This window comes from Cherax quadricarinatus, chromosome 30, assembly GCF_038502225.1.
Source record: "Cherax quadricarinatus isolate ZL_2023a chromosome 30, ASM3850222v1, whole genome shotgun sequence".
Lineage (NCBI taxonomy): Eukaryota > Metazoa > Arthropoda > Malacostraca > Decapoda > Parastacidae > Cherax > Cherax quadricarinatus.
The window spans coordinates 11,397,826-11,410,867 of NC_091321.1; the positions used below are offsets into that span (position 1 = coordinate 11,397,826).

General features: G+C 37.2%; 1 protein-coding gene across 2 annotated transcripts in view; it reads left to right on the forward strand.

Moving 5' to 3' along the window:
- The window catches only part of Flo1 (flotillin-1), a 194,786-nt gene that overhangs the window by 125,347 nt on the left and 56,397 nt on the right, over nucleotides 1–13,042 (forward strand). For both annotated transcript variants that reach the window (XM_070089890.1, XM_070089891.1), the window contains 4 exons: nucleotides 2,234–2,449; nucleotides 7,184–7,264; nucleotides 10,036–10,142; nucleotides 10,588–10,798. In XM_070089890.1, the coding sequence (XP_069945991.1) occupies nucleotides 2,234–2,449; nucleotides 7,184–7,264; nucleotides 10,036–10,142; nucleotides 10,588–10,798 (615 nt within the window). The remainder of the gene's footprint in view (nucleotides 1–2,233; nucleotides 2,450–7,183; nucleotides 7,265–10,035; nucleotides 10,143–10,587; nucleotides 10,799–13,042) is intronic.

Consider the following 13,042-nt stretch of genomic DNA (forward strand, 5'->3'; position numbering starts at 1 on the left):
GGCTTTCAAATACCAGATTTTTTTTTTATTTTTGGTCATTGTTTCCTATAGATGTCAGTATTAACCATATTAGAGATGCAGTTTCTGAAACATAATGTAGTCGTGAAGACTAAATTTTGCATTGCATATTCACAGTTTTGACGAGGAAATTACCCGTCTCTCCAACGCGCGAATTTGTAGGGATGATTAGTCCTAATCTTTTTGCAGAGCAATTTGCGTAACATTAGAGTGAGTATTGATCAGTGCAGTTGTTAGCTTATTCTGTGTTTATTCATATATTAATTTTTAATTTGTAGCACAGTACAGTGGACCCTCGATAATCGTAAGGCTCGAAAGTCGTAATTTTCGAAAATCGTAACGTTATTTTCGTCAAAACATTGACTTGTGAATTGTCGTTTCACTCACAAATACTCGTTCGTCTGGGATATGTACACACAGCCCCAAGCCGCCTCACACTTCATTCCCAGCCAGTCTGCCATTGTTTATCAATGAGTGAGGATGATCCCACTAGTTCATACAATACATTTCATAATATTCCATTCGTTTTAGTGCTTGCAACTGCTAAATAAGTCACCATGTCTCCAAAGAAAGCTTCTAGTGCCAGCCCTTTGGCAAAGAATGTGAGAAACAGGTATAATTTAAGAAAAAGTTTGTAGAAAAATACGAAGGCGGTGGTGGTAGATTGGTAGCAGTTGTGATAGTGGTAGAGGGTGCTAGCAGTTGTGATAGTGGTAGAGGGTGCTAGCAGTTGTGATAGTGGTAGAGGGTGGTAGTGATAGTGGTTGTGATAGTGGTAGACAGTGGTAGTGATGGTGGTAGCAGTTGTGATAGTGGTAGAGGGTGGTAGCAGTTGTGATAGTGGTAGAAGGTGGTTGTGATAGTGGTAAACGGTGGTAGTGATTGTGGTGGAAGGTGGTAGTGATGGTGGTAGAGGGTGGTAGTGGTTGTGATAGGGGTAAATGGTGGTAGTGATTGTGGTGGAAGGTGGTAGTGATGGTGGTAGTAGTTGTGATAGTGATAGAAAGTGGTAGTGATGGTAGTAGAGGGTGGTAATGTGGTGGTGGTGGTAATAAGTCATTATGTATGTCACAAGAGGTGTTCTGTTGTTGCTGTTGGGTGTTAAGGGCCACTGAGAGCATAAGCCGTCCATAATGGTGGTGAAGTAGCAGCTGAGGCGGCGGTGTTTTCTGTAGCCCTATATAACTCCAACAACATTGGAGGAGTTAGTAGAATCGTTGAATCACTGAAGAAGGCACCTTCTACCACCATCACTACCGCCCTCTACCACTATCACTACTGCCCTCTACCACTATCACAACCACTACCACCTTCTACCACCATCGCTACCACCCTTTACCACTATCACAACCACTACCACCTTCTACCACCATCACTACCACCCTCTACCACTATCACAACTGCTACCACCCTCTACCACTATCACAACTTCTACCACTCTACCACCACCACTTTCGTATTTTTCTACAAACTTTTTCTTAAATTATATGTGTTTCTCATATTCTTTACCAATGGGCTGGCACTAGAATCTTTCTTTGGAGCCATGGTGACTTATTTAGCAGTTGCAAGCACTAAAACGAATGGAATATCATGAAATGTATCATATGAACTTGTGGGATCTTCCTCACTCACTGATAAATAATGACACACTGGCTGGCAATGGAGTGTGAGGCGGCTCGGGGCTGTGTGTATGCATCCCAGATGAACAACTATTTGCGAGTCAAACGACAATTCACGAGTCAGTGTTTTGATGAAAAAAACGTTAAGATTTTTTTAAATTACGACTTTCAAGCCTTACGAAAAACGAGGGTCCACTGTACACATTTACAGATGACTCGTTCATACGACGGGCTCTGTGACTAGTATGCATACCTAAATAATGTATATTAGAGTTGATTTCCCCTATTCTTTTTAATACAATATATAATACACTATATAAACATTTAAAATATACTAAAAATGTTATAAATGGTGTAAAGGTGATATTAGAACAATACCAAAGATAGTTGACACAAACTCACTACCACTATAGTATGCTCCTCACTTAGTGACGAATTTGTTTACGAATGTGGTTTTAGGAACGGAACTCCATCGTTAAGTGAGGAGAGGCTGTTTGTAGTACAGCGTGTAATATATGTACTGTACAATATGTCTGAGAAATGTGATTTACACTTGAACTAATCTCTCTCTTTACCTGTTCATTTTTTATTGCTAGGGATACTTAGATGCTCTGGGTATGGCCCGTACTGCTGAAGTGAAGAGAGATGCACGTATAGGTGAAGCAGAAGCAACAAGGGACTCACAGATCAAAGAAGCAATTGCTGAGGAAGAACGTATGGCAGCTAAATACATAAACGATACTGAAATTGCCAAGGCTCAACGAGACTTTGAATTGAAGAAAGCCACATATGATATGGAAGTTCAGGCAAAGGCAAGTTGTCTTTATAAGTATGCTTTGTTCGCTGTTACTTGTCTTAGAACAACAGTACTACCAATTACAATATCAAATGGCATTAATTTAAATGTGTCATGGGATTAAATCACCTATGTTAAAGCAGGAGGGGATTTAGTCCTGGAAAAATTGGTTTGTCTATTTTTTTTTTTTTTTTATTAACACATCGGCCGATTCCCACCAAGGCAGGGTGGCCCGAAAAAGAAAAACTTTCATCATCATTCACTCCATCGCTGTCTTGCCAGAGGGGTGCTTTACACTACAGTTATAAAACTGCAACATTAACACCCCTTCTTCAGAGTGCAGACACTCTACTTCCCATCTCCAGGACTGAAGTCCAGTCTGCTGGTTTCCCTGAATCCCTTCATAAATGTTACTTTGCTCATACTCCAACAGCATGTCAAGTATTAAAAACCATATTTCTCCATTCACTCCTATCAAATACGCTCACGCATGCTTGCTGGAAGTCCAAGCCTCTACCAAATTCATCCACCAGCCTCTGCAACATCTCTTCAGAATCTCCCAAAAACAGTGTCTTCAGCAAAGAGCAACTGTGACAATTCCCACTTTGTGTTAGGTTCTTTATCTTTTAACTCCACACCTCTTGCTAACACTCCTCGCATCACACATCCCTGTCTAAGGCCTACTTTTACTGGGAAATAATCTTTCTCTCTCCTGCATACTCTAACCTGAGCCTCATTATCCACGTAAAGACTCTTCGCTGCTTTTAATAATCTACCTCCTATTCCATACATTAGCAGCATCTGCCACATTGCTCCCCTATCCACCTTATACGCCTTTTCCAAATCCATAAATGCCACAAAAACCTCTTTACCCTTACCTAAATACTGTTCACCTATATGTTTCACTGCAAACACTTGGTCTATACACCCCTACCCTTCCTAAAGTTTCCTTGTTCATCTGCTGTCCTGCTCTCTCTCCTACTATTAAGTCTTTCAATAATAACTCTATCATGCACTTTACCAGGTACAGTGGAACCCCGGATTTTGTACTTATTCCATTCCAGGTCATTCTAAATCCAAATTGTGCTAAAACCAAAGTAATATTTCCCATAAGAAATAATGTAAATACAATTAATCCATTTCAGACACACAAAAATATTAACAAAAAATACATTGTTTAAAGAACAACTATTGTTTTACATACAGAAAACAAAGGGAAATAAATATAAAGCACTAATGAAATGGATAAATGAACATTTAAATCACTATTACATACCTTTATTGAAGACTCTTGTTGGGAGGAGAGTTTGTTTGGAGACAGGACAAAATACTTAATTATGATGCACTAATATCAACTCTAAGGCTTATTTATCTATCACAATTCATCTAATATGACATAAACAATATTAATAAAATAGAAACATGATATATACTTCAGAATGAATAAAATATGTCATTACGTATGTAAGGAGTGGTGGTGGTGTTGGGTTTATCAGGGCCACTGACAGCATAAGCCATACATATAGTGGTGGTGGCGGCAGTAGAGGCCACCACCACTATTATCATTGAAACAATGTACGTAATTTATAAATAAGAAAGATTTACACTTTAACCCTTTCAGGGTCGGTGTTGAACTAGTATGACTTGCACGCCAGGGTTGGTGCCGTACTAGTACAGGTAAATTCTACCGCCTTCAAATCTAGCGAGAGAAAGCTGGTAGGCCTACATATGAAATAATGGGTCTATGTGGTCAGTGTGCATGGTATAAAAAAAAATCCTGCAGCACACAGTGCAAAATGAGAAAAAAAACTCCGACCGTGGTTTTTGGTTTAAAACAGCAACTTTGCAGTGTATTTTCGTATGGTATTTATAGTTGTATTCTTGTTTTCCTGGTCTCATTTTATAGAATGAAAGATGTATTACAGAAATTGAGATGATTTTTATTGGTTTCACAATGAAAAGTACCTTGAAATTGAGCTTAGAGTAGCAGAAATGTTTGATTTTTGCCATTGTTCAAAAGTGAATAAATTGTGTCACGAGTCCAATACACGTCAACTGTTGAATCTGATATTCTTTCACAAGTGCGCTGATATTATGTATACCATTTCTACACTAATGCAGTAGTCTGCATAACAGTAAATCTTCTATTTTTTATGAGAATAAAAATTCAAAGTGGATAGCAAAAGAAATATAACAGGGGCCTGGGGACATGACTAATGAACAGAGGAAATGTTATTTTAGTGCCAAGAATGTCTGTCTTGTTTATTCTGGACCCTATTTGGAAATTGGCATCTTACGAAATTTGTGTGAAATTGGCAAAATTGTCAATTTCTGACTTTATTGGATAGTTGATATCGGTAAATGGGTGGTTTCCTGTACTCATTCGATAGAACAAATGGAGTTCTGGCAAAATAGTTATGATTTTTGTTGACTGGTACATTGGAATTGGCTGAAAATAGGGCTCAAAGTGGGTGAAATCGCCGATGTGTAAACATTGTCGAGACCGCTAACTTCGCAAGAGCATAATTCCGTAAGTTTTCCATCAAATTTCATACTTTTGGTGTCATTATGACCGGGAAAAGATTTTCTATCATTCCATAATTTTTTTTTTTTTTTTTTTTTTTTTTTTTTTTTTTTTTTTTTTTTTTTTTTTTTTTTTTTTTTTTTTTTTTTTTTTTTTTTTTTCTCAAAAGATTTTTGACCCTGAGAACAAGTTTAGGAGAGGGCCTGTCGACCCTCAAAGGGTTAATTTATAAATAAGAAATATTTACACTTTATAAATAAGAAATATTTACACTTACCTTGGAGGAAATGCTGGCATTGGTTTAGGGTGGTGGAAGATATGCAGGGTGGCAAATTTGTTGTCAGTGGCCCTGTATACCTCCAACAACATTAGAGGAGTTTTGTGTCATCCTTTTTGTCTATTGCTTAACTTACTTGCTACACTGTTAACCCTTTGGGGGTCACCAGGCCCTCTCAGAGACTTGTTCTCAGGGTCACCAAAATTTAAAAAAAAAAAAAAAATTTCTTATGAAAAGATAGAGAACCTTTTCCCGATCATAATGACACCAAAAGTATGAAATTTGATGGAAAACTTACGGAATTATGCTCTTGCGAAGTTAGTGGTCTCGACGATGTTTATGCATTGGCGATTTTGCCCACTTTGAGCCCTATTTTCGGCCAATTCCAGTGTACTAGTCGACAAAAATCATAACTATTTCGCTAGAACTCCATTTTTTCTATCGAATGAGTACAAGAAACCACCCATTTACCAATTGCAATTATCCAATAAAGTGGTCAGAATTTAGCAATTTTGCCAATTTCACACAAATTTCAAAAGATGCCAATTTCCGAATAGGGTCCAGAATAAACAAGAAAGACATTCCTGGCACTAAAATAACAAGTTCTCTGTTTGTTAGTCACATCCCCTGGCCCCTCTTATATTTCTTTGGCTTTCCACTTTGAATTTTTTTCTTACAAACAAATATAAGATTTACTGTTAAGCAGACTGCTGCATTAGTGTAGAAATGGTATAAATAATATCAGCGCACTTGTGAAAGAATATTAGACTCACCAGTTGACGTATATTGGACGCTTGGCATGATTTGTTTACTTTCGAACTTTGGTAAAAATCAAACATTTCTGCTACTTTGAGCTCAATTTCAAGGTACTTTTCATTGTAAAGCCAGTCAAAATCATCTCAATTTCTGTAATATGTCTTCCATTCTATAAAATGACACCAAGAAAACTAGAATACAGCAATAAATACCACACGAAAATACAGTGCAAAGTTGCTGTTTTATTCGAAAAACACGGTCAAAGTTTTTTTTTCTCATTACGCACTGTGTGCTGCAGGATTTTTTTTATACTGCGCACACTGACCACATAGACTCATTCTTTCACATGTAGGCCTACCAGCTTTCTCTCACTAGATTTGAGGGCGCTAGAATTTAGGCACACTAGTACGTCAAAAACCCTGGGGCATAAGCCGTACTAGTACGGCTGAAACCCCCAAAGGGTTAATGCTACACTTTATCGCTGCTGGCACTATAGCCTTTATCGACTACTGCTGCTTTAATAATGTACATATTGTAGAATCACTGAAGAAGGCACATTCTGCCCTCTCTCTCAGCCCTTTACCAAAGGGCTGGCACTAGTAACTTTGTTTGGGCCCATGGTGGCTTATTTCGCAGTCACAATCAATAAACAAGCACAAAAATTGCAAAATGTTTCGGATGAATGCTCACTCAACCAGTTACAGAGCCAGACTGAAGCGGTGTTCCGGCGGGTGGATGTGTCTGATACATGCGATTCCCGGGACAAGGTCCGAAATGTGAAGCAAAATTTCACACAAAAAAGTGTCTGAAATCCGAGAAGTCTGTTATCCAGTGCGTGTGAAATCCAGGGCTCCACTGTATACTCAACAGACTTATTCCCCTATAATTTTTACACTGTTGTAACCATATCCTCCCTAATTTTATCCCTTTCCAGAGAATCTTTTTAGGAAAGATGTCTGATACATGGGATTATCTTTGCTATCTTTCTCTGTATGTTTTCTGGCGCATTTATGTCCATTCTGTAATGCAGTGACCAGAACTGCACAACATAATCTAAATGAGGCTTTGTATACAAAGTGTATAAGGATTTTTTCAAATGCCAGAAATATCTATGTATACTTTTTAATTTTTTTTATTTTTTTTTTTTTTTTTTTTTTTTTTTTTTTTTTTTTTTTTTTTTTTTTTTTTTTTAGAAAGCTGAAGCAGAACTTGCTTATGAACTTCAAGCTGCTAAGACCCGTCAGAAGATTAAGGAAGAGCAAATGCAAATTAAGGTAAAGGGAATCAGAAACTTTTGTGTGTACAAAGTCTCTTTAGTAATTATTTTAAAAATCTTGTTAAATGAGTAGTTAACAAATGTATAAATTAGCCTTTTCTTTTAATTAATGCTGTACAGAATATTTTAATATTTAACCCAATATTTTATTTAATGGTTCTTTGGTAACTTAAGTAAAGTATTGTTACATAAAAAGTTATTTTTATTGTATTATAGATTACAATAAAAATAACTTGTGTACAGAAGACAACTACATTTCGTGCAAGATATTATATATTTTTTTTTATTATCACACTGGCCGATTCCCACCAAGGCAGGGTGGCCCGAAAAAGAAAAACTTTCTCCATCATTCACTCCATCACTGTCTTGCCAGAAGGGTGCTTTACACTACAGTTTTTAAACTGCAACATTAACACCCCTCCTTCAGAGTGCAGGCACTGTACTTCCCATCTCCAGGACTCAAAGTCCGGCCTGCCGGTGCAAGATATGTTTGAGAAAAATGGAGCTGTGAAAATGCAAGAGAGGGAGTGAATACCTTAAGGAAAAAATATGTTACGTTCCATCAAACAACTTTTCTTGTGAATGCACAACTTGCATAAAATAATAAATTAGGTATTGTACATTGATTATAAAAGGCAAGCAAATGTTTTGGGTACATTAAAGCATGTTATTATAATACTATATAATACAAGATTTAGCTTAGCCTAATATAAAAAAAGTCAAGCAATGGGAAGACACTTTCCTTAAATCTTGGTTGTAGTTGCTTAGGTGGCTTAACTTCAGTGGAGTGGAGAGGCATGGCGTGGCCCTACTGGGCCTTGGCGGATGAGGCAAATGAAGTAGAGAGCTGGGGTTTGCTAGCTGAAGTGGATGGCTGGAGGTTTGTGGGCCAAGTTCGAAACCACAAAGCTGTTACTTAAGGGAGGTGTGAAGTATTGCGTCATGCATCTCTGTTTTACCCGCCAGTACTTTATACAGCTGACAGTAGGACATCATTTCTTGGTTCAACATCCATTTCAGAGTTGCACCTCTAGATGTGTCAGGATCCTCTTCAGCAAAAAAGTTTGCAAGTTTAGCAGCAACATGGAACTGCTCACATAATTGTTTGAAGTGTTAACTGTTTCTCTGCAGGCTCTTTTTCCTCATCCTCTTCAACTCTCCGAGCCCCTTCTGTCTGAGCATTCAGCTCTGCCAACATGTGCTCCAAATTTTTCTTCCTCATCATCTTCCAATAGTTTGTTGATGTCTTCTGGCTGTATGTCTTCAAAGCAAACTTCTTGCCAGCTGAACAATTTCCTTGACTTGACTCTCAACTGAGTGAAATCCTGTGAAATTATTCATCACATTAGGCCATAAATTTCTCAAGCCTGCATTTATTGTTGATTTCAGCACATTATCCTATGCACCTTTGATGTGGGGTAAGGCATCTGCAGTGTTGAATTTGTGCCAGAACTCTGGCACTCTTAATCTCTGAATCATAGTCCATTGCTGCAAGCAGTTTCTGCACCACTACATGTGTAGATACATTTTAATGGCTTTATTACACCTTGGTCCAGTGGTTGTTTCAGGGATGTCATATTTAGTGGTTAAAAAACTCTAAACCTTTGGATTCAGATCGTGCAACTGGTCAGGATGAGCACAGGAATTATCAAGAATCAGGAGAATCATGAATGTGAGTTTCTTGTGGTGCCTATAGAACACGACTTAAGGAATAAAATGATGCCTGAATCAGTCAACAAATAAATCCTCTGTTATCCATGTTGATTGGTTTGGCCACCAGATAACAGGCAAATTGATTTATCTTTCTGTTTTAATGCACAGGAATTCTTTGAGTGATAAACAAGCATGGGTCTTCATTTAAAGTCACCTGTTATATTAGCACACAGGTGACTTTAAACGTCCCTGAAAGTCATTTTGTACTTGCATGCTAATGTAAGCTCTAGAAGGCATCTTTTACACCAGTCCTGACTCATCAACATTAAACACTTGCTCAGATGCATAGTTATCCTCATAATAGTTTTGGCAGTATACTCTATATATTCTTTCAGTAAAACTTAATTTTTTATTTGAGAAAATATAATGCAAAATTTGATGATTTTTTTGTCTGACAAGTTGCAAAAATGTAGGCTGAATTTCTGAACTCATTGTGCATCTCAGCTTCACCTCTAAATTGACACTAGCAGTTTAAAATCTGTATTTTGAATTAATGAATCCCATTGTTGTTTGCATTTTCCATGTGCTTGACTAAAATTCATCAAAAGAATGGCCACATGGGCTTTAGAATTTGGCAACGTAAATTAATTACCACCTGTTCACTTACCAGTGAGCACTTCTACAAAAAAATTGGGGTCTAAGTTTTATCTTACAAGCCTTAAGCAATATAATTAAATCTGTAGCATTAATTACAGCGTTTTATGAATCTTAATACTGTACAGTGGTACCCCGAGTTTCGAACGTTCTTCTTTCCAGAAGGCTGTTCGAGTGCTGTTACCAAATGAATTTGTTCCCATAAGGAATAATATAAATTAGATTAGTCCGTTTCAGACCCCCAAAAATACACTTACAAAAGCACTTACAATAACACACTTACATAATTGGTTGAGTTGGGAGCAGTTCGAAACTCGGGATACCACTGTATATTGTGAGGCCAAAATCTGAATCCTGCTATAAAAGTAGTAGTGCAGTATACCAATAGGAAGCAATATTAAAAATGTGTAATAGATAGCAGAGAAACAGGGCATGTAGTAATATGGTGAATCTGCCTTACAGGTGATAGAGAGAGCTCAAGAGATTCTCATCCAGGAACAGGAAATTCAGCGTCGTGAGAAAGAGCTGCAGGCTACTATAAAGCAGCCAGCAGACTCTGAGAAGTTCAAGTAAATATTACTATAACACCTTATTAATATATTTTTGGAAATGACAGGCATCTCCAGATGATTACACTGGGGGTTAACTTTATTATAATACATATGCATCATAATTTTAAAAATATAATAAGAGCAATCAAGATTTTAAGTACAAGACTGCATTAATCAATGTTTCAGACTATTTTTATTTTTCAATATGAATAAGTAGCACCATATTTGCAGAAGTCAGGTAATTATATTGAAAATAATTCTGTATCCAATTTAATATGTTGCAGCTAAAATGAGAAATCTGGATATTGTTTATGCAGTGGTGAGCATTTTATTTAATCTTTTCAAAGTTCAAATTGAGAAAAAGTTTTATTTATTCAAAAGATCACACCATATGAAAAATTGAAGGTTTTTGAAGTTTAAAAATTATTGGCAAAAATCACAAACAGTTTTCCCTGTACATCAGGCTGGAGAAGCTGGCTGAAGCTGCTCGCAACAAGACCATGCTGGAAGCTGAAGCTGAAGCTGAAGCAATTCGAGTCAAGGGTGAAGCTGAAGCTTATGCTGTGGAAGCCAAGGCCAGGGCTGAAGCTCTCATCATGCAACAAAAGGCTGAAGCACAGAAGGAGTACAAAGAGGCTGCCATGTTAGAAATGTTTTTAGAGACTTTGCCAAAGGTTTGTCTTATTTTTCATTTTTTAAGAAATTATAATTTCTTCTGCATCCTCTTGGTATACGTACATTACATGTAAGTTTTATGGCTAATGTGTGAATGACTGTATTAACAAGTTTATTTCCTTAATATTCCTGTTTTTAAGTTCCTCCTTTTTTAATAATTTTTTCGTACATTCATTAGAATGCTGGAAATATTATACTTCCATACGGCTTCAGTGTTTTTGATGTGTTAATACGCCAAAATTCTAGCGGCTTCAAATCAAACGGGAGAAAGCTGGTAGGCCCATGTTTGAGAGAATGGGTCTGTGTGGTCAGTGTGTGCAGCATAAAAAAAATCCTGCAGCATGCAGTGCATATTGAGAAAAAACACTGTGTTTTTGGATTAAAACATTGACTTTGAGGCGTATTTTCGTATAGTATTTATGATTGTATTCTCGTTTTCTTGGTCTCATTTGATAGAATGGAAGATATACTACAGAAATAGAGATAATTTTGATCGGTTTCACAATGAAGAGGACCTTGAAATTGAGCTCAGATGTAGCGGAAATTTTCGATTTTTGCTGATGTTCGAGAGTAAACAAATGACGTCACCGTCCAATATGTGTCCAACTGGCCGGTCTAATACGTAGTCACGAATAGGTTGACATTATTTATACAGTAATTACAAAAAAGCAGTAGTCTGCATAACAGCAAATCTTCTATTTTTTGTGTGAATAAAAATTCAAAATAGAAAACATGAGTAATATAAGAGGGGCCTGGAGACGTGACTAATGATCAGAGAAAATGTTATTTTAGTGCCAGGAATGTCTGCATTGTTTATTCTGAACCCAGTTTTGAAATTGGCATCTTTTTTAATTTGTATGAAATTAGCCAAATTGCCAATTTCTGACCACTTTATTGGGTAGTTGAAATCGGTAAATGGGTGGTTTCTTGTACTTAATTGATAGAACAAATGGAGTTCTAAAGAAATAGCTATGAGTTTGGTTGACTGGAGCAATGGAATTGGCTAAAAATAGGGCTCAAAGTGGGCGAAATCGCCGATGTGTATATATTGCCGAGATCGCTAACTTCACGAGAGCCTAATTCTGTAAGTTTTCCATTAAATTTCATACTTTTGGTGTCATTACCATTGGGAAAAGATTCTCTATCATTTCATGAGAAAAAATAATTTTTTTTTTTTAATATTTTATGACAGACACTTCAGGATTTGGGGTCTCGACAGTCAAAAGGTTAATAGGCAGGTTGTCACAGAAAATATGAAAGGAATAATCCAGCACATCCTCTGGTTCTTGGAAATATGTGTAGTAAGTTACCTTAGATTTAACTTATTCATTTCTTCTCAATTGTAGTGCAATGTGCACTCCATCAATCAATTCTTATATTTGATTGCTTTGGCTTGAGGGGATTCTTCTTTAAAGTTTCTTACTATAAGTTCCTCACTTTAATAGCAGTGCAATATTTGGATAATGCCTCTCTGTAACAGTTTCAAGAATTCTCGCTTCAGAGTATCCTTCGGAATCAATACTTGAAGGATGCTTCTAGGGGGTTTACCACCTGTGGCCTGTCCCAAACCAGGGTCATCGGTGGATCAAGGTATGATCAACCAAGTTGTGTAAGTGCTGGTTGCACTAAGTGCAATGTATGAACCATAGCCTGGCTAGTTAGGAACTGATTTGAGAAAACTTGTCCAGTAGTTCCCTCTTGAAGACAGCCACAGGTAAATTGGTAATTTCCCTTATGCACAAAGAGAGGGCATTGAAGAGTCAAGGATCTCTGACAATCAGTGAATCCTCCCTGTGTACTTTTTGTGCCCTTGGTTTTTTGTTGGAGGTTCTTTGCACTGTCTGCCAAGTCTCTTGCTTACACATGGAGTGATTCTGGTGTGGGACCAGTCTTTATAGGATTTTCCAAGCATGAATTATGATGCACCTTTCTTGTCTACATTCCCAGTATTTTAGATGTCTGATTCAATGTATACGGGCAGTGAAAGTTCTCTGTTTGTTCTCTAGCTCAGTAATCTTGCCTGTTTTAGGGTAGCTGTTAGTATACAGCAGTATTTCAGCCTAGGGAGAATAAGTGACTTAAAGTAGCATTATTGTCTCAGCATCGTTTGTCTTGAAATTTCTAGTTATTTAATCTTTCATTTTCCTTGCTTCAGCAATAGCAACATTGTTGTGATCTTTGAATGTAAAGAGATCTGATATCATTACTCCCAAGTCTCGCACATAAAACTTATGCTCTGTTGT